Below are 15,871 nucleotides of genomic sequence, written 5' to 3'. Positions count from 1 at the left end.
ACCAACTCCTATTATTACTTGAAAATGCGTACAACAGAGGCAGCAGCAGCAGAGGTTCCATGCACAGGTGTAGACTGTCCCAACAAGGCCGGCAAGCTGGAATGCCCGACATGTATCAAGTTCGTATACATGACCGTTCTGGCGACGACACGCTTGCTTACTGTATTAGGCTTGGGATCAAAGGTTCGGTCTTTTGCAGTCAGGAATGCTTCAAGAACAGTTGTAAGTCTCAATAGTCACTTGTGCTTTCTCTCATCAATGATTCATCATGCAGGGGTATGAATCCCACAATTACACGTCCTGACGAGCTTAACTAAACTTCCGTAGAAAACGCACAAGCAACTGCATACTGTTGCTACTTCCAGCGCAAATCCTTCAGGTGCGTTTTTACTTTGACTGTTGTTGTTCTATATGAAAATTTTTGATTGCTTGATAGCGGACGGACCTTGGCCATTCTTCAAGTACACCGGTTCAGTCAGAGCAGTTTATCCTCTTAGTCCGAGGCGACCGGTGCCGGACAGTATTCCAAAGCCAGATTACTGGAAGGATGGTGCGTGTCTTGCCACCAGAGGACATTGAGGGTGTACTCATAGAGATCCAGGCATACCCAAATCCGAGAGAACGGGTGACGTACAACGGAATCCTCGAATACTGAACGAGGCTGAGATCGAGATTATGCGCACATCCTGCCGTGTATGGTGTTGCCTTTCATGTTTGATCCACTCTCTGATTTTGGCACCAGCTTGGCCGTGAGGTGCTCGAAATCGCTGCCGCTGCCATTGCTCCGGGGGTAACCACCGATGAGCTCGACAGAATTGTTCATGAGGAGACGATCAAAAGGGGCGCGTATCCGAGTCCGCTCAACTACCGTGATTTTCCCAAATCGGTCTGCACGTGTGTTTCTCTATCTCCATTCCTAATGTAGCTTGTCTCATTCTCGGTAACAGATCCGTGAACGAAGTTATCTGCCATGGTATACCCGATCAGCGCAAATTACAAGAGGGAGACATTGTCAATTTGGGTACGTCCAGTTTCCATGAGGATCAGCGGCGACTTCTTAATACGGATGCAGACATATCATTGTACTACAAGGGCTTCCATTCTGATTTGAATGAGACATATGCGGTGGGGAAGATCGATGATGAATCGCAAAAATTGATTGATACGACCCGCACATGTCTTGATGAGGCGATCGCGATGTGCAAACCTGGTGCATTGTTTAGGGATATTGGGAAGTTAATGTGAGCGCCGCCATGCGGAACCTTGGTGGAGCTGGATATTAATTCATTGTCTAGTGAACCAATAGCGAAGGCGAATGGCTGCAGCGTGGTTCGTTCATACACTGCACATGGCGTCAACCAAAACTTCCACTGTGCACCCACGTTCCCCCACTACGCAAAGAATAAAGCGTGGGGTGCCATGAAACCTGGCATGACATTTACGATCGAACCAATGATTAATCTTGGTACCTGGCACGACACACACTGGCCAGATAATTGGACTGCAGTTACGCAGGATGGTAAAAGAAGTGCACAGTTCGAAGAGACGCTGTTGATTACAGAACACGGTTGCGAGGTTCTAACAGCGAGGAAGGATCGCAGACGATTCTACCCGTAGCGGACCAATGGTGTCAGAAGGGTTGAACGGTATGGATGGAGCACAGGATGTACCTTCGTGTAATGTACATTGACTTCATTATGATTCGGTGGTCTATCTCGCAGTTCCCTTTATTCGGTCATTTATTACCCTCAGCACGCGGCGATCATCCACTACACCGCCGTTTCCACTGTTGTCATCGGTGTGCCCCATGCATAGAGGTCGAATCCCTCCTTGTACCGCTTTCCCGGCTCGCGCTCGAATGTTGGCGGCCAAATTTTTCTTCTGTGAGCGTAGTAGTCGTCATGTTGATCTCCACCTTCGCTCATCGCATTGTAAGTGGCGTAAATAGCAGCCCGCCCATGTGGAGAGTTGTTTGGTCCAGAACGGTGCGCGAGGAATGACCCGAAGATGAGCATATCTCCTGCCTGTGCGTTAACCTCGTGTTCTTCGCACCAAGCGAGTGGAGGAGAGCAGCGTACCTGTATCCAGCGGCACCGGCACCCACTCATGTCCATCCTCCCACTCCTTCTTGATGGTGTGGTCTTTGTTTAGCGGAATGTCGCGGATCAAGTGCGAGCCAGCGACAACCTCGAGATACCCGTTTTCCGCCGTCGCAGGCTCAACAGCGATTAGGATCGTAAGGTGCTTGAGAGCGGCAATGTGCTGGTATGCCGGGGAGTCGGTATGCGGGTCAAATCCGCCGCCCCCGGGAGCTTTGTAGTTGATCTTCTCCTGTAAGTGTCCATTGTCACCGATATAGATATGTAGCTCGGGTAAAGACGCACTTTGAAAAGGACCATCTCCTCGCCCGACAACTGGGCGAGCATGCACCGCAACCGCGTACCACGAAGGAGTGCATTAAAGCCGTCGTGAAAATTTGCATAATTCTCTGTGCGTGTGAGGAAGCGGCGACCATATTTGTCGATCTCCTCGTATGGCATGTGTGCTCCAGGCGTGTTTGGCCATTCCTACGCAGTCAGGACGGCGTCAGCAACACCAGGTCGTTCCTGCTTCTAGACATGGGCAGACGTACCTTGACCTCCGCCGTCCAAGATATCAGATCCGCCTGCTCATGCTCGTTGAGGAGCCCGCGAAGGATGAGGTATCCGTTCTGGGCAAAGAAGGTCATCTGCCCCTCGGAGAGTTGGAGCTGCTCGTCGCTCTTGATTGCACTGGTCATCGTGATGCCGTATGGGAAACGTAAGCCGGGTAACTTGCAACGATGAGGGAATCAAGAGGTCCAGGGGTCGTCTTCGCACGCAGACATCCTCGGAGGACCGTAAGAGGAAGGTGCAGGCCAGTAAACCTCTGCGTCGTGGTGTATTGCGGGCGTTGACCGAACATGTCAACGTTAACTGCTTCCCTCTTCTCTGCTCCCCTTCTTACAAGATCATCAGCAATGATAACCCGTACCCGGCAAGCCTCGTATACCGCGGCTCTCTCTATATATGGTCATCCTGGGTCGCTGCTCCTCCAGCAGCTTGGACCGGATCTCCTCCGGTCCCTTGTATGCCAATATTCGTGCGGCAAGGTGTTGCGACCATGCGGATCAACACGAGGCCACAGCATTCCTATCAGTGAATCTGTCTGCGCCCTCGGCAAGTCCAGCGGTTTGATGCGCAGCGGACAACAGGAACAAGAACAGTGGTGTATTCATATGGGGAAGGGCGGAATATCGCGACGTAGATTGGCTGTGTTGTTGCTCGTGAAAATATCTATGTTGATTCAGGTATTGTATTGTGCAAATGTGAATCTACGGGACTGATGGTAGTGATTGCCTAACGCAACATTGTGCTGGATGAATCATGATGATGAGCACGCGTATGCGTTCAGCCGGTCTCTCTTCGACACGTTCCTACTCCTCTCCCTACATCACAGGTGCAACCGCAACTTGGTTGTGGATGGTGCCCATCGGCGTCCCCCAGGCGTACATGTCGTACCCTTCCTGGTAGGACACATTCGGCTTGCGCTCGAACGTCGCGGGCCACTTTTCGCGACGGTGTTCGTAGTACTCCCTGCGTTGATCGCCTCCTTCCTTGGTGAGGTTGAAAGTTGCGTATATGAGCGCACGACCCTTCTCTGAGTCATTCTTTTCCGATCTGTGGACGAGGAAGGAAGAGAATATGAAAATATCGCCTGGAAGAGAAGAAGACATATCAGCGCGTGGTCTATCACCCCTCCTACACGTCATCTTCTCACCTGTGTCCAACTCAGCAGGTATCCATCGTTGCTTGGCACACCAGGCATCATCAATACACTTGTCATGTCTCGTGGGGATGTCCTTCAGAAGGTGCGATCCAGGGAGTACCTCAACGCATCCGTTTTCAGGTGTAGCCGGCTCCACAGCCATGGCCAGGGAAAGATGATTAATAGAAGCGATATGCTGATAAGACGGTGCATCCGTGTGTGCGGGGAAGCCGCCGCCCCCGGGAGTTTTGTACACGATCTTCTCCTGGGAGCATTTCGATGAGGTCATGCCGTCACATCAGAGGGGGAGAGAAAGCTTGCCTTAAACAGGACCATCTCCTCGCCTGTGACCTGTTGAACGAGATGGGCCAGCTCCTGACTCCGCAACAGGTGGCCGAGCTGCTCGTGATGATCGACGAAGTTTTCAGTGAGGGTACGATCCTTCTTGCCGTTTCCTTTGATCTCTTCGTAATGCATGTAGTGATTCGGCATATCTGGTGAGTTCTACAAGTCCAGTTAGTTCCGCTTGGGCATACTTGTGTACAGTCAGATAATGGACACCATCCGCCATACCTTGACGTCCTTTACCCATTCTATAAGGTCTGCTTTCTCCTGGGGCGTGAAGAGATTTCTCAATATGAGATACCCTTGCTGCGCATAATCTATCTTCTGCTGCTCCGAGATTTTCCAGGCTGAGGTGGTCGAGAGTACAGACATTGTAGATGGGTTGGGCAATACGTGTAGTATCGCTCTAACTCGACTTGCTTTTATACCATTATGGCGCCGTTTGAGAGGCAGGTATGGGCGGAGTGGAGGCGGCGAAGCATCAGATGTTTTGCAGATGAGCATCGACTGTAGTCCGGCTTTGCCAAGATCCCGGCGTCAACAATACAGTCGGGCTGTACGTATCTGCCATCAGCAGCGCAGACAGGAGAACGAAGAGCGTCTGCTTTGGGTAAGTAGCCGCGGTGGACAGCCTTTTTGGCACATTGTGTCGCGTGTTCCAAGACCAGTCATTGATGAGATAAACGAAAAAGAAGTTGTAAGTGCAGATCGCATCATCAGCCAGAGAAAGGTTCAGAGGAGCAAGATCGAAAACACAACGGCAGGCGAGCCATCAGGCCTAAGGACGTTAGAGGCATAGTCCGGGAAACGAGGTGACAGCGCGACTAAAGGAGAAAAAGAAGAAAGGGCCGTGGTCATCTGGCGCGCAACGCGGATTGCGCGCAGGGACAACACGCTTTCAATCGATCAAACGACCACTCAGCAGACCGTAGTTATTCCATCCTTTCTGAGATCAGCTTCTGTCCGACGTCCGGAAAAAAATGACTTTGGACGTTTCCAAACAAAATACTGTCGATATTCTATTTAACATTCTCATCGCTCAAGGCGATGCCGACTACATCGGGGAAAATGTGTCTCAGTTGGAGCATTGCTTGCAGGCTGCCCACCTTGCACATTTGGCAGGTTAGTGTTCATCTCTTGTCACCGTATACTTTACACGGAAGATGCCTACATGATTCGCCCTCTTCCTTACGACATGACCCTTTTACCACCAATACATCCTGCTTACCCTCCTACAGGCGCTGATGATGAAAGTGCGTAAGCAGTTTGACTGGTCCGCCAAGTCGGCTCGAAATTAGACGTTTCGCTTATCTATTCGCTTCCTCCTCCTGCTTCTCTGCGGGACCCTTCTGGATCCTCAATTCTGGTCTTCGACTTCGTCCAGCGATCCTCGCCGCATTGCTACACGATATCGGTCAATTCCTGCCAGAACAAACGGCAGAGGCGATGATGACCGAACACGGATCCGTGGGGCGCCAGGGACATGAGCGATTGGGCGCAACGTATCTCGCCGAGCTTGGCTTCTCTCAGAAGGTGTGTTCTGACGTCGAGTCATTCAAATCGCCCATTGCTGCGGAAATTCGTTCTTCCTACCTCATCCGATTGCCCGCCTTGACTCTCAATGCCAGGTCTGTGAATTGGTCGGAGCGCACGTGATAGCAAAGCGATACCTCACCGCGATCGACAAGTCCTATTACGAATCTCTCAGCGAGGCGAGCAAGATAAGTCTGCGTTTTCAGGTAAGATTTCCTTCATTAGCTTGGCTGTCTAGGCGCGATCTAATCAGTTCCGTCAGGGAGGACCATTTACGAGCGCAGAGATTGAAGACTTCGAACGCGATGGGCATTTCCGGGATAAAGTCGCATTGCGTGGATGGGATGATCAAGCAAAGGTTGTTGACCTTGCGGTACCAGAGCTAGATGCTTACCGCTCCATGGTCCTTCGGCATCTTCGTCTGCAATCTTCCCCGATGTTCGCTCAAGACCGAAAGTGACGAATAAACGAAGGATATACGGCATCAAACCCGAAATCCGGCCGCTTGTATACATCGCTGGTAATATTGCAGGGCTCAGGAATCTAGCGGGGCCGAGGCGGACCGAACTGATGCGTTAGATACGCCGAAAGTGCGTCTTGGAACGGTGATGTGTGACGAAGCGCCTGATAATAAGCGCCCATGCCCTAGATACGCCATTGTTACGTCTTGACGGTATATTCCAAGCCACCAATCTCCCCTGATTCTCAGTCAGCAAGCCATACACATACACCTTCTCACTGAACATAGATTCTGATTCGATGCATCGCCCCACAGATGTTGCCGCGTACTCCGAGCTCTGCACTCGGTTCCGACAACGGGTCTACTAGTACCGAAACATTTTCGACCCTTCCATGGACCTTCACTCCCCATTCAACAGCTTGAAACCACGGACATATAACGAACATCCAATGCGTCCCTTCGTCATTCTGAATGCATACGAAGTATCCGGGCTGTTAGTCATTTGTTCGCGTTCCTCTGCTATATACCACTTTTTCCTTCGAAAGACCGTCGTAATGTCTATTCCTTCCTATTCTAAAGAGACCGTTTCCGCTTCTTGCTTTTCTCTCTCTTTGTGATGATGATGCTAGAAATTTCCCGAGGCCTATGACGCGCTCTAGGATAAAGCGAAAAGGATAACATACTCCTATGTTTTTCACACGTTGTGATAATGAGGTGTCCCTAAATATCTACAATGAGCGTGAAAATCGGGACGGAACTGCCTTTGATGGGAGTTACCGTCTTACCGCTTCAAGCTCAATCACATGCTGTCTCGGTAGTCACCGATGTCTCATGCCTATCCATATATGATACGCGATGGAGTCTCCGTTGAAGCAAGATCGCGAATGCCTGTGTGATCTATATTTGCGTCAGTGCTGCTTGTGTCATCAAAAGTAGTATAGCTCCACTTGGATTAGGTCCGCGAAAACTGCTGAACAACTTGGCGAGATCGAGGAAGTTTCAAGTTGCTGGCAGCATTTCCGTGCCACGCTGGACCTCCAACCTCATCAAGATGTTCTAAGAATACCTGTTTCGCGGTGCGAAGGTGTATAACCATACCCCAAACCTTGCCAAACGCGAACAGGTTACTCCCGCATCAAGCAGAATTCCTATTCGATTGATCCTAGATGAGACGCTCAATATTGCAAGGGTGGGAGCGGTCATGAAGCTTCGAGACGTTTTGAAGTATCTCTTGCCTTTTTCTGGGCCAAACACACCCTAGAGATGATTTCTGTTCCTCATTTCTGTTCCGCGCCGCTTGACCCGCATGCTGTGCCCCTGACCTGAGAATCCAATCGCACAATTCAACAGATTCGAGCATTCGCCACGCTAAGGACCAGTTTTAGCGAGAGGCGATCCTCATGCGCCTTGGGGGCTGTACAAATACCCTATAATTTCAGGGTTCTCTGCAGACCACTTTCCTGTCGTAATGGAGATTAGTGATTCAGGCCAAAACGGATTGGTACCCTTCCTCACTATCCGCATGATAAAACGTCCGAATGGAGAAGCCGTCTTTGTCGCCCGTTCCCGAGAAATATGAGAATAGACGACTAGTTTGACAACTTGATTACGCGTGGCATATGGTATCACGTTTGCGTGGTTGCAGCCCATCGCAGCATCCCCTCTGTATGGCAGTCCCCGAAGGACGTCAGTTATGGCTTTCTTTCAATAGTGAAGAACGACGGAGATAAGGCGCTTGCTTCCGCCAATCACTGAGCCCCTTTTGAGATCCGGAGGACCTGAATTTCCAATCAGCCTATGGTACAAATAAAGACGGACGAGAACAACACAATGGCTTGTCATCTTCCGCCAAGGAACGTCCACGTATTGAACAAGAAGATTCAATGGATGACGGCAATCAAGGCGGCAGTCTAGTAGAGCTCATCTTTCCGTGTCTTTCTTTTTCCCAGTCGGCGACTTGGTATGCCGGTCCGCTATGACATGCGGCACAGAAAGAAGCTTTTGCAGAAGAACGCGTTGTTTTGCATAAAAAGTACCGATTCAGCACTGCGAAGTCCTGTGAAGAATATCAATTGGCATGAAAAAAGCTTCTGTGACGTTATCTAACCTGCGGCGGTGCGAGTAAAGGAAGAAAACAAGCAGACTGTGGGCGGGGTAGCATTCACCAAAGAACATCAGGCCCAAATTTACGGTAAACGCAAAACGCCGTGGGCCGAGAACTCTTGATCCTTCGTGTACCACCGGCTTTCTACAATCAGATAGTCGCCTTCGTTCGATCCCGCCTTTGCCGCCGACCACACAGCGTCCAGACGTCGCCAATCGGTGAAGGCCGACGGAAGGCGCGAGCATGTTTCCTTTGCCGAGAACGGCCCGCTCTGCTCAGTAGTTATGGCCAGGTCACAAGCGTAAAGTGATGCCCGGTGAGAGTGCCCTGCGGTCGCACAGCACACTTGAGATATCGGAAGGCCGGCTTCCGGACCTCGACAAAAAGAGTGCTGGCATGCTCAACGTAATCGCGTGTTGATTGAGGGATCATAAGGACACAAATCTGTTGTGCTCTTTTGTGAACACGGAGACACGTTCTCCGGGATCGGAGTTCTCCGGCAAACCATGGAATTTGCAGGTAAACTTCCTCCGAGGTTTTACAGACTGCCAGAACTCGGAGAAACAGTGAACGTTGGCCGGACCAATTCAGCGAAGCAGTTTCCACGTGAGTTGCTGCAGGTCTCGTAGCATTGTGGAAAAGAACAGAGAAATGTTGCGGGCCGCAGTTCATCATGCGCTTGCCCTTCTCAATGCAAGAATATTGCACATAGACTGTGATGGCGGCGAAGAGTCGGCCGACACACATGCACGGGAGCAATCGGTAAAATGAAACTCCGACCAGAAGACGGGTCTGCTGATAACAAAAAACAACAACTTGAATTCGATCATTCTAAAGATGCATCAAGAACATAAGCAGCCCCCACAGCAATATCATCTGATATCTTGACACACTTCTAGAGTCGACATGGGTCATTTGCATATTCCCAATGAAGGTGCATTGAATCTTGCACGACTGTTGGCACGTTGGCGACAAGGGATTTGCATAGGTGCATGTGGGCACACGAGGACATCAGACGATGTCCTCGTCAACTATCGGACCATGGTAATGAGAGGCTGCAGGCTTGGGTTGTACGATGATCTCAAGATGGGTCACTGGTTTGGAGGTTGTTATCATCCCAGGTCCGCCCCTATTCTCTCAACGTTTCCTCATTTGATATTTGTTGTGATTAGGTACGGTCAATCTGTATAACCCGGCTACTCTCCCTCATGGCATGAACAAACTAGTATTGTTGTGCTACTTGGGATGCATATGAATGAACGTCCGACTCCATGTAGAACAAGAACGAACGCTCTGTTCAAGACTTTCTCCACTCAGAACTCGCTCCTTGCTCGCAGTGCAGAGAATGTGTTGTATGTGAGGCGCTACTAAATCCATGTCATTCAAAAAGCATTGACTGTCCTGTCAGTTTACCATCATAATCACGACCAGTTCACCTTTAGCGAGGGACTTGACTGCAACTCATGCCACTCCATCGATTGGACTGGAACTATCTGGAGCCTCTCTTGGCGAATACGCTGATACTCCTCATATCATGGTCGAGAATTGGACCATTCTTGAAGTATAAGAATCAGGTACCCAAGAACAGCATGGTTCGCGCGATCACCGTCCCCCGCTCTGCTTACCTTCGTATCACGGATTATGGGCGCTGTGCAGTATCTTGCATTCCAGCCATATCACCAAGACCTGAGTCTGCGCTCCGACCTGTCATCGAGACTCCCGAGATACTTCATATAGTACTGTGCACGTCAAGCTGATATTCGCGTGAAATTCTAATAGAACGACAGATCACTTATCAGCACTGCGTCTGCCCTTTGGCAGCTGATCTTTCCGATATCCAGACTGCGCCGGTACCGACTTGAAAGTACAAACTCATTGTACCAATATCGATCATTCATGAAAAACTAGGCGAATAATGGCACTTCACATGTAGTTAATGCCCCTTCAATTATCTTTCACTTAATACGCCTCTTATATGAAACAATATGCTGTAGAATCTATCGTTCCGGATGCCCCTCTGCGGAAGCAGCCTTCATACAATGACACGGAGGCAATTATCCTGCCTTCTTTTGCGCCATTGTGGGAATGACGGAAAACTCATAAGGGACAGAGCTTAGGGGTCTTACAATAATACTTACACGTGATGTCATCAAGAAATTAGAATATTTACTCCTAAGTAGAGGCTGGTATTTGAAGGTTATAGTAATAACAGCAATGTACCACAACGACCGAGATAGCTTTGTTCTTTGATTCTGCAATTTTTTCCATATAACAAAAAATTGTGGACCCCTGAACTATCGAATTATGCACAAATACACAGTAGTACATGTGAAGAAGAGGGCATTTAGGGCAATTGCCTCCGGAGGGGCATTGTAGGCTGCTTCCGCAGAGGGCCGGATGAAATTACTCATTTATAAATGCAGCCGGTAAATCGTGTCGTATGGGCTGCCCAGAGCTTTAAAAGAGCAGTACAGTAAGATTTGTGATCCGCATCAGCCGCCCACTCTCACCTCGACGCCCACCTAGGTGATGCATCTTCTTTTAATCTGCCGTTGTGGTGATATTAATGGCACTCAAAAGTGGCGTTCACGGCGCGGACGACGGGTGCTCTGTCCCTTACCATAACCGCGTTCAAGAATTAGCTGCTCGCAATCTACGATCTTAGTGTTCTCAGTGCTGTACTAAGGATTGAGCGACTCATGGCAAACGCAAGAGGAAAGAGGCCAGTCCGAGGGTCCGGCGGCAAGGTCTTGGTCCGATGTTGGTTTTACGAAGGGGGGCGTGGATCAGAATGTCCATCTCCGTCCAGTTGCCGTATGCTCGTTATTTCAAGTCTAGATTTCATGCTGACATACGAAAACGCAGGTTACGTTAACCCATGGGAACCGGAATGGAACACGTGTCGAAGTGCGCAGAAGGCCATTCGGTGCAATGCAAGCGACAATCGTTCCCAGGTACAGACCACGCTCATCTTATGCTGGCTCTAGAGGTTTGATCTTGACGGCAACCCGATACATAATGGATGTCGTCAAGGCAATGAATGCAGGTTTTTGCATCCAAGCGATGCTGGTTGGAGCGACGCAACCACTGCAGCCTCCCTCACACCACCAGCACCACCAGCACCCGCGCCGGTACCCTCTTCAAGTTCATCTTCAACTCCGAACAAGCCAGCCCCCCGCAGACATTATAAAAGATGCCGTGTACGCTTATCCAAACGTACTTCGAAGGAGATTACTGATATAGATATTAGTATTTCAATGAAAAGGGTGAGCGTCGTTGGGGAGGCTGTAAAGCTGGACTTGCTTGCAGTTTCTTGCATCCCAGCGATCCAGGGTGGGCAAATCTAGTCTCGCACCAAGCCGCTCGTTGCCAGGTGAGGCTCTTGCATCTATTCGAAGTACTTGCAATGCTATTCGCCTCAGAATTACGATGCCAATGGAAATCCGGTCCGCGGAGGATGTCCTCACCTGACTTCATGCGCGTGCGTATTCTGCCGAGTGCTTGCGTGCTGGATACTGTATCTGACTGTCTGTATACCAGCCATATCCATCCAAACGATCCGGAATGGAAAGACATCTTCAAACGCACCTACGTGGATGACGACACGATAGGCGAATCTTCGCGTGCTCGAGGCCGTTCCACATCACGTCGTCGATTTGGCGATGGGGTATTTCAAAGACGTTTCCCCAGTCCTGATCGTCCTTATAGAAGACGCCGTTCTCCCAACCCGTTAAGTTACGGGCGTCAGCGATCACCCTCCCCGAGTGCCACGAGCAGCCTTCGCTACATGCGTGAACATTCTCGAGAGCGAGAGAGAAGATCTTCAAGTCCCCTTCTCAATCATCGCAGTTACTACCCACAAGAATCGCGCTTTCGTTCTCCGCGGGATAGATCATCACCTTTGACACCACGATATACCTATTCCCCGCGATATCGCTCCAGATCACCATCTGCGATTCTTCTTTCTCGTGAGAATGACCATCTGAGCAGCAGTGGAATTAACTTGGATGCTCCTGAGTTTACTATAACAAATCTGCAAAATGAAGACTACTACGCGGCTGTTACACGGAGACTGATTGGGGGCGAAAATATTCTTCAGCAGGCTGAAACGGAGTCGCGCATAATAGACAACGAACTGGTTTGGGATGCGCTTAGGTCGGACCCTTTTCTGCTGTTAATCGGTCATCCTGACATAAAACAGATCTCTCGCTGAACTTTTCCCCCACGATCTGTCTATGCTCAGTACGTATCTCCCATCCCTCCTTTCTTACATGCGCTGAACCTCCACAAATCAGATATGGCCAAATCCACCTATAACCATCTGATCTCAATGTCCGACACTGAATACCAGAATTCTGTTGAAGATCTCATCAAGAACATGGTTACTCTACAAGCTGCTCTACAGCAATATCATGAATCAAAAGTGAAGGACGACGCGGAGCCAGCTCTACCGTAAGCGTCGCTAGAGTGCTTGAACTTCCAATTCCTGAAACACCTTTGACAGCATTGTACATCGGCGCACTGTTGAACTCTACAATAGAACGCAAATGATTGTTCCTTTGTTGAACTCTATCAAGAATTCAGTACTGCGGACTGCGCCCACCGAAATGTCCGAAACAGAAACTGTGAAAGGTGACGCCATGGAAGTCGATGAACTGTCGCCCAAAAGTGCTGCCAGTCCGACAGCTTCTGGACCGGGTGGCTTCTGGAATGCTTTGAAGAGCATGCTGGGATTTGGGTGATGTTGGACCAGCTTGGCTGCGGTGGGAGGAGATCTAAATCGTTTGGGTTAGTATGTATTCCAACTGAGCGATCTGGATCGAGTACGGACCGCAGAGGATGATCGTTTCGAACACCCTGTCAGATCTCACCGTGCTCCATGGAGACCTAGAAAATAGCTTCGTAATGAAATTTGGAAATTTGGTGTGTGAAAGAGCTCCAGCGGTGGATTGTCGTGAATCCACAACGCGGTGCCCGTAGTGGAATTGGGTTCCTGCCGGCGACCATCTCGCTTTGACTTTGACTTTATCTGGCCATGCGGCTTTCATGAAGGCTCGATCCGGGTTCGCACAAGAAAACGGCCGTCAGGTGGAAATGCCAAGCCGTCGTACGAGCGGATCTTTATCTTATCTCTTGCCCTTAAAAGGCAAGGCCCCTGCTAACCCCTTTCTTTGGAAACGTCCATCAACCGACCATGAGGACGTGGAATTTGGTGCCTTTCTCTATGGGTAAATATCTCAATGTCCTATGGCTCATGCCCTCCTCCTGTATGCTGGTGCATAATGCGCCACTTATTTTGGTCTACTGTCGTCCGATCAACTTGCGTTGCCCGGCATCTTGATCTTATCAGAAGCACTGTTTGGGCGTGTGACAGAAGGCAGAAGCTCAGTGACAACCACTGGCAGCTTCGCCACCTTCTCCCAATCTCCAACCATGCTTCTTCATAATCCTGGATATACCGGCAGATCCGCGTTGCCAACCGTATCCGCGGCCTTTTCTGTTTGTGGGGTGCTTGCATCTCCGCCCCATATGATGGACCGCCCGGTACATAAATGCGTGTAGAAAGTCGCACGGATACAAACCCTCCCCGAAACCCTCCTTTACTCTGACGATTGCCCGACTGTACTGATCTTGCTCCGCAATTCATGCTTATTACACCGTCTTCGACCTCCATTTCATGGACAGCGGTGCACTGCTTGAGTCTTTGGAGCATGCCCAACAAGGACGCTTTGTCACAGGTGTGCCCGATCACCGTTCTTTTGGGTCTTCTTGACATGTTCCACAGTAGCTTCCCTTTGTCTGGTCCTGCATGATCATTGTAAGCGAGCTGTAATCTCGCTGATAACCTGTGCTGACATCCGCCAAGTCTTTACATGCCGGCAAGAGGTCCGCCGTTTCCGCGTTTTCACCCCAGAGTACTGACGTTGCTTCAGTGGAAGTTTATATGGGTAGGCTTTCCCACAGAGACGCCGTCAGAAAATGTTGACGTCAGAGGGAAGATTCGCAAGTGGTCGTTCTCTAAAGTTCTCTTCTTCCTCGTACGTATCACGTCAAGTCTGCAATTACATCCCGTGATATCGACGCGTTTTAGAGTCGTTACGGTACTTTGGGCATACTATTGTCAGTATCAAGACGTGTCGCATACCTGTTTTCACTCACACGGGACAAGATTCGATTTGCATGGTGAGTGATATCGAGAGAAACCAGGCAGCCCCTTACGTTGTACGCAGTCGCGTTAAACGGTGGGCAATCGGATAAGGTGAGGGATCTGTATTCCGCCGGATCATAACTGACCTCGCTGGACAGTTGTACGTTTCTACGTGGATGGTTGACGGTGTACTGAGGAATATCCAGCTGCACGATCTGGTTTTGTTTCCAATCCTGGAGCGGTATGTATTCACCTGTTCGCCGATGTACCCGTGTTGATGATCCTCGAGGATTCTACAGCGCGTTCATCATCGAAGGCAGACAAGTTACCTCCGGTCCCCGGATGAAACTAACAAGTGCTCAGCCGTGCTCATCTTCCGAATCTACGCCATGTACCACGGAGATAAGAAGATCATGTACTTCCTCGGGCTGCTATTCGTGTGCCAACTGGGGGTCATGGCGTATGTGCTGCAAGCCGGCTGCCGGGCGCTACGAGGTACGATGCGTCCATAATACGGAATTCCGGCTGATGACCGAGTCCAGCTGTCGCGGAACCGTTTCCCGGAGTGCAGGAATGTACAGTCATCCAGACGATCTCATACGAATTCGCATACTGGGGTACGTCCTCTCTCCCCATCCCGACCCGCCTAATCCTTGCTAGTCGCTCTCCTCCTCTTCGAAACCCTCCTCTTTCTCCTCTCCCTACGCAAAGCACATCAACACATCCGCGCGTACACCTTCCGATTCGACGACCTCCTCCTCTCCCGCCGTGTAGGCGAAGTGCTCATCCGCGACGGGGTGATGTACTTTCCCTTTATCTTCTTGTCTTACCTGGCCAACCTTGTCCTCTTCGCCGTCTCACCTCTCTATCTCGCACAAGTTGCGCCACATCTCGCCCTCGCCCTCAGGTCGGTACTCACCAACCGCCTGCTGCTGAACGTCAGCCGCAAGTTCTACTACCCCAACCCTGTGGAGCCCAGCCAGTCTCAAACGGGAAAGGACTCTGTCCTGGGGGTCATTGTCTGGGTGAGCCCCGTGCGGCCAGAGGCGGAGCTGCCATTGGATCCGGAGCAGGAGAGGGATGTGGACAGTCGTGCCGAGGGGAGGCATGTCGCCTTTGCCCAAAGCGCGGACGACCTACAAGACGCGGACGAACGACTCGGTGTCCATCTTCCCGTCGAGCGGGAGCGCCCTCCCTCCCGCAACGTACAAGCAGCGGAGGGGGATACACCCGACCGCGTCTGGGAAGCCTTATGACTCTTTTGTTTCACTTCTTGGGTCTTCGGTTCTTCATTCTTGGGACTACGCGGACTTGGCACTTGGTTACGCAAGTAGAGCGTTATATGACTCTTTTGCGCGTTACGTACGCTTCTCGAGCGGACTGTCCACTATTTCAGTGATGAGGAAAGGAAAACGTCACATTGTGCTATCAACGGATGTTCCTGTCTTCCCTACTGTGAGCATCGATGGGGACAGGTTGGGGGGGGGGGGGGAGG

General features: G+C 50.5%; 7 protein-coding genes across 7 annotated transcripts; 5 read left to right on the top strand and 2 right to left on the bottom strand.

The window, feature by feature from the left end:
* The first annotated feature begins 17 nt into the window (after positions 1-17).
* On the top strand, positions 18-1,692 carry DACRYDRAFT_25583 (methionine aminopeptidase). The gene is made up of 10 exons (XM_040774230.1): positions 18-119; positions 170-222; positions 275-276; positions 328-379; positions 437-550; positions 602-693; positions 743-894; positions 948-1,021; positions 1,073-1,241; positions 1,296-1,692. The coding sequence occupies exons 1-10, from the start codon at positions 25-27 to the stop codon at positions 1,615-1,617; spliced, it is 1,125 nt and encodes a 374-aa protein (XP_040623545.1). The 5' UTR covers positions 18-24; the 3' UTR covers positions 1,618-1,692.
* A 14-nt stretch (positions 1,693-1,706) lies between these two features.
* Positions 1,707-2,884, bottom strand: DACRYDRAFT_119988 (PhyH-domain-containing protein). The gene is made up of 4 exons (XM_040770909.1): positions 2,633-2,884; positions 2,385-2,567; positions 2,079-2,331; positions 1,707-2,020 (listed from the first exon to the last, which is right to left on the bottom strand). Exons 1-4 carry the CDS (start codon positions 2,777-2,779, stop codon positions 1,770-1,772), a joined length of 834 nt encoding a protein of 277 aa, XP_040623544.1. The 5' UTR covers positions 2,780-2,884; the 3' UTR covers positions 1,707-1,769.
* Positions 2,885-3,303: 419 nt separating this feature from the next.
* DACRYDRAFT_25581 (PhyH-domain-containing protein) lies at positions 3,304-4,543 on the bottom strand. Its single transcript, XM_040774229.1, has 4 exons — positions 4,360-4,543; positions 4,108-4,290; positions 3,799-4,051; positions 3,304-3,735 (listed from the first exon to the last, which is right to left on the bottom strand). Exons 1-4 carry the CDS (start codon positions 4,501-4,503, stop codon positions 3,467-3,469), a joined length of 849 nt encoding a protein of 282 aa, XP_040623543.1. The 5' UTR covers positions 4,504-4,543; the 3' UTR covers positions 3,304-3,466.
* A 944-nt stretch (positions 4,544-5,487) lies between these two features.
* Positions 5,488-6,247, top strand: DACRYDRAFT_25580 (uncharacterized protein). The gene is made up of 3 exons (XM_040774228.1): positions 5,488-5,664; positions 5,760-5,870; positions 5,927-6,247. Exons 1-3 carry the CDS (start codon positions 5,578-5,580, stop codon positions 6,122-6,124), a joined length of 396 nt encoding a protein of 131 aa, XP_040623542.1. The 5' UTR covers positions 5,488-5,577; the 3' UTR covers positions 6,125-6,247.
* Positions 6,248-9,234: 2,987 nt separating this feature from the next.
* On the top strand, positions 9,235-10,160 carry DACRYDRAFT_25579 (uncharacterized protein; the record flags this gene model as incomplete). Its single annotated transcript, XM_040774227.1, has 3 exons — positions 9,235-9,349; positions 9,456-9,584; positions 9,637-10,160. Coding segments are annotated over 2 exons (288 nt in total), but the record flags the coding sequence as incomplete, so codon positions are not given.
* Positions 10,161-10,723: 563 nt separating this feature from the next.
* On the top strand, positions 10,724-13,126 carry DACRYDRAFT_25578 (uncharacterized protein). Its single transcript, XM_040774226.1, has 10 exons — positions 10,724-10,754; positions 10,809-11,042; positions 11,094-11,161; positions 11,216-11,428; positions 11,479-11,601; positions 11,651-11,709; positions 11,769-12,383; positions 12,430-12,470; positions 12,524-12,680; positions 12,733-13,126. Exons 2-10 carry the CDS (start codon positions 10,928-10,930, stop codon positions 12,968-12,970), a joined length of 1,629 nt encoding a protein of 542 aa, XP_040623540.1. The 5' UTR covers positions 10,724-10,754; positions 10,809-10,927; the 3' UTR covers positions 12,971-13,126.
* Positions 13,127-13,905: 779 nt separating this feature from the next.
* Positions 13,906-15,632, top strand: DACRYDRAFT_112591 (uncharacterized protein; the record flags this gene model as incomplete). Its single annotated transcript, XM_040769450.1, has 11 exons — positions 13,906-13,966; positions 14,014-14,046; positions 14,095-14,114; positions 14,162-14,266; positions 14,320-14,348; positions 14,398-14,411; positions 14,459-14,487; positions 14,535-14,617; positions 14,666-14,871; positions 14,919-14,993; positions 15,037-15,632. 11 exons carry the CDS (start codon positions 13,906-13,908, stop codon positions 15,630-15,632), a joined length of 1,251 nt encoding a protein of 416 aa, XP_040623539.1.
* Between the last annotated feature and the right edge of the window lie 239 nt (positions 15,633-15,871).

Source organism: Dacryopinax primogenitus (genome assembly GCF_000292625.1).
Source record: "Dacryopinax primogenitus strain DJM-731 SS1 chromosome Unknown DACRYscaffold_28, whole genome shotgun sequence".
Taxonomy (NCBI): domain Eukaryota; kingdom Fungi; phylum Basidiomycota; class Dacrymycetes; order Dacrymycetales; family Dacrymycetaceae; genus Dacryopinax; species Dacryopinax primogenitus.
Note: the sequence above shows the minus strand (reverse complement) of the source record. Positions and strands in the feature narration are given on the sequence as shown.

What these genes read in the sequence shown, in the direction of transcription:
- DACRYDRAFT_25583 (XM_040774230.1), top strand. Translation starts at nt 25, where the DNA reads ATGCGTACAACAGAGGCAGCAGCAGCAGAGGTTCCATGCACAGGTGTA. An exon ending in TTATGCGCACATCCTGCCGT is followed by an intron (nt 694 to 742) that starts GTATGGTGTTGC and finishes TTTTGGCACCAG; the next exon opens with CTTGGCCGTGAGGTGCTCGA. An exon ending in TTTCCCAAATCGGTCTGCAC is followed by an intron (nt 895 to 947) that starts GTGTGTTTCTCT and finishes TCTCGGTAACAG; the next exon opens with ATCCGTGAACGAAGTTATCT.
- DACRYDRAFT_119988 (XM_040770909.1), bottom strand. Translation starts at nt 2,779, where the DNA reads ATGACCAGTGCAATCAAGAGCGACGAGCAGCTCCAACTCTCCGAGGGG. An exon ending in AGGAGATGGTCCTTTTCAAA is followed by an intron (nt 2,332 to 2,384) that starts GTGCGTCTTTAC and finishes GGACACTTACAG; the next exon opens with GAGAAGATCAACTACAAAGC. An exon ending in GCCGGTGCCGCTGGATACAG is followed by an intron (nt 2,021 to 2,078) that starts GTACGCTGCTCT and finishes ACGCACAGGCAG; the next exon opens with GAGATATGCTCATCTTCGGG.
- DACRYDRAFT_25581 (XM_040774229.1), bottom strand. Translation starts at nt 4,503, where the DNA reads ATGTCTGTACTCTCGACCACCTCAGCCTGGAAAATCTCGGAGCAGCAG. An exon ending in AATGGGTAAAGGACGTCAAG is followed by an intron (nt 4,291 to 4,359) that starts GTATGGCGGATG and finishes CTGGACTTGTAG; the next exon opens with AACTCACCAGATATGCCGAA. An exon ending in ACCTGCTGAGTTGGACACAG is followed by an intron (nt 3,736 to 3,798) that starts GTGAGAAGATGA and finishes CTTCTCTTCCAG; the next exon opens with GCGATATTTTCATATTCTCT.
- DACRYDRAFT_25580 (XM_040774228.1), top strand. Translation starts at nt 5,578, where the DNA reads ATGATGACCGAACACGGATCCGTGGGGCGCCAGGGACATGAGCGATTG. An exon ending in AGCTTGGCTTCTCTCAGAAG is followed by an intron (nt 5,665 to 5,759) that starts GTGTGTTCTGAC and finishes TCTCAATGCCAG; the next exon opens with GTCTGTGAATTGGTCGGAGC. An exon ending in AGATAAGTCTGCGTTTTCAG is followed by an intron (nt 5,871 to 5,926) that starts GTAAGATTTCCT and finishes CAGTTCCGTCAG; the next exon opens with GGAGGACCATTTACGAGCGC.
- DACRYDRAFT_25578 (XM_040774226.1), top strand. Translation starts at nt 10,928, where the DNA reads ATGGCAAACGCAAGAGGAAAGAGGCCAGTCCGAGGGTCCGGCGGCAAG. An exon ending in AGAAGGCCATTCGGTGCAAT is followed by an intron (nt 11,162 to 11,215) that starts GCAAGCGACAAT and finishes TGCTGGCTCTAG; the next exon opens with AGGTTTGATCTTGACGGCAA. An exon ending in GACATTATAAAAGATGCCGT is followed by an intron (nt 11,429 to 11,478) that starts GTACGCTTATCC and finishes TATAGATATTAG; the next exon opens with TATTTCAATGAAAAGGGTGA.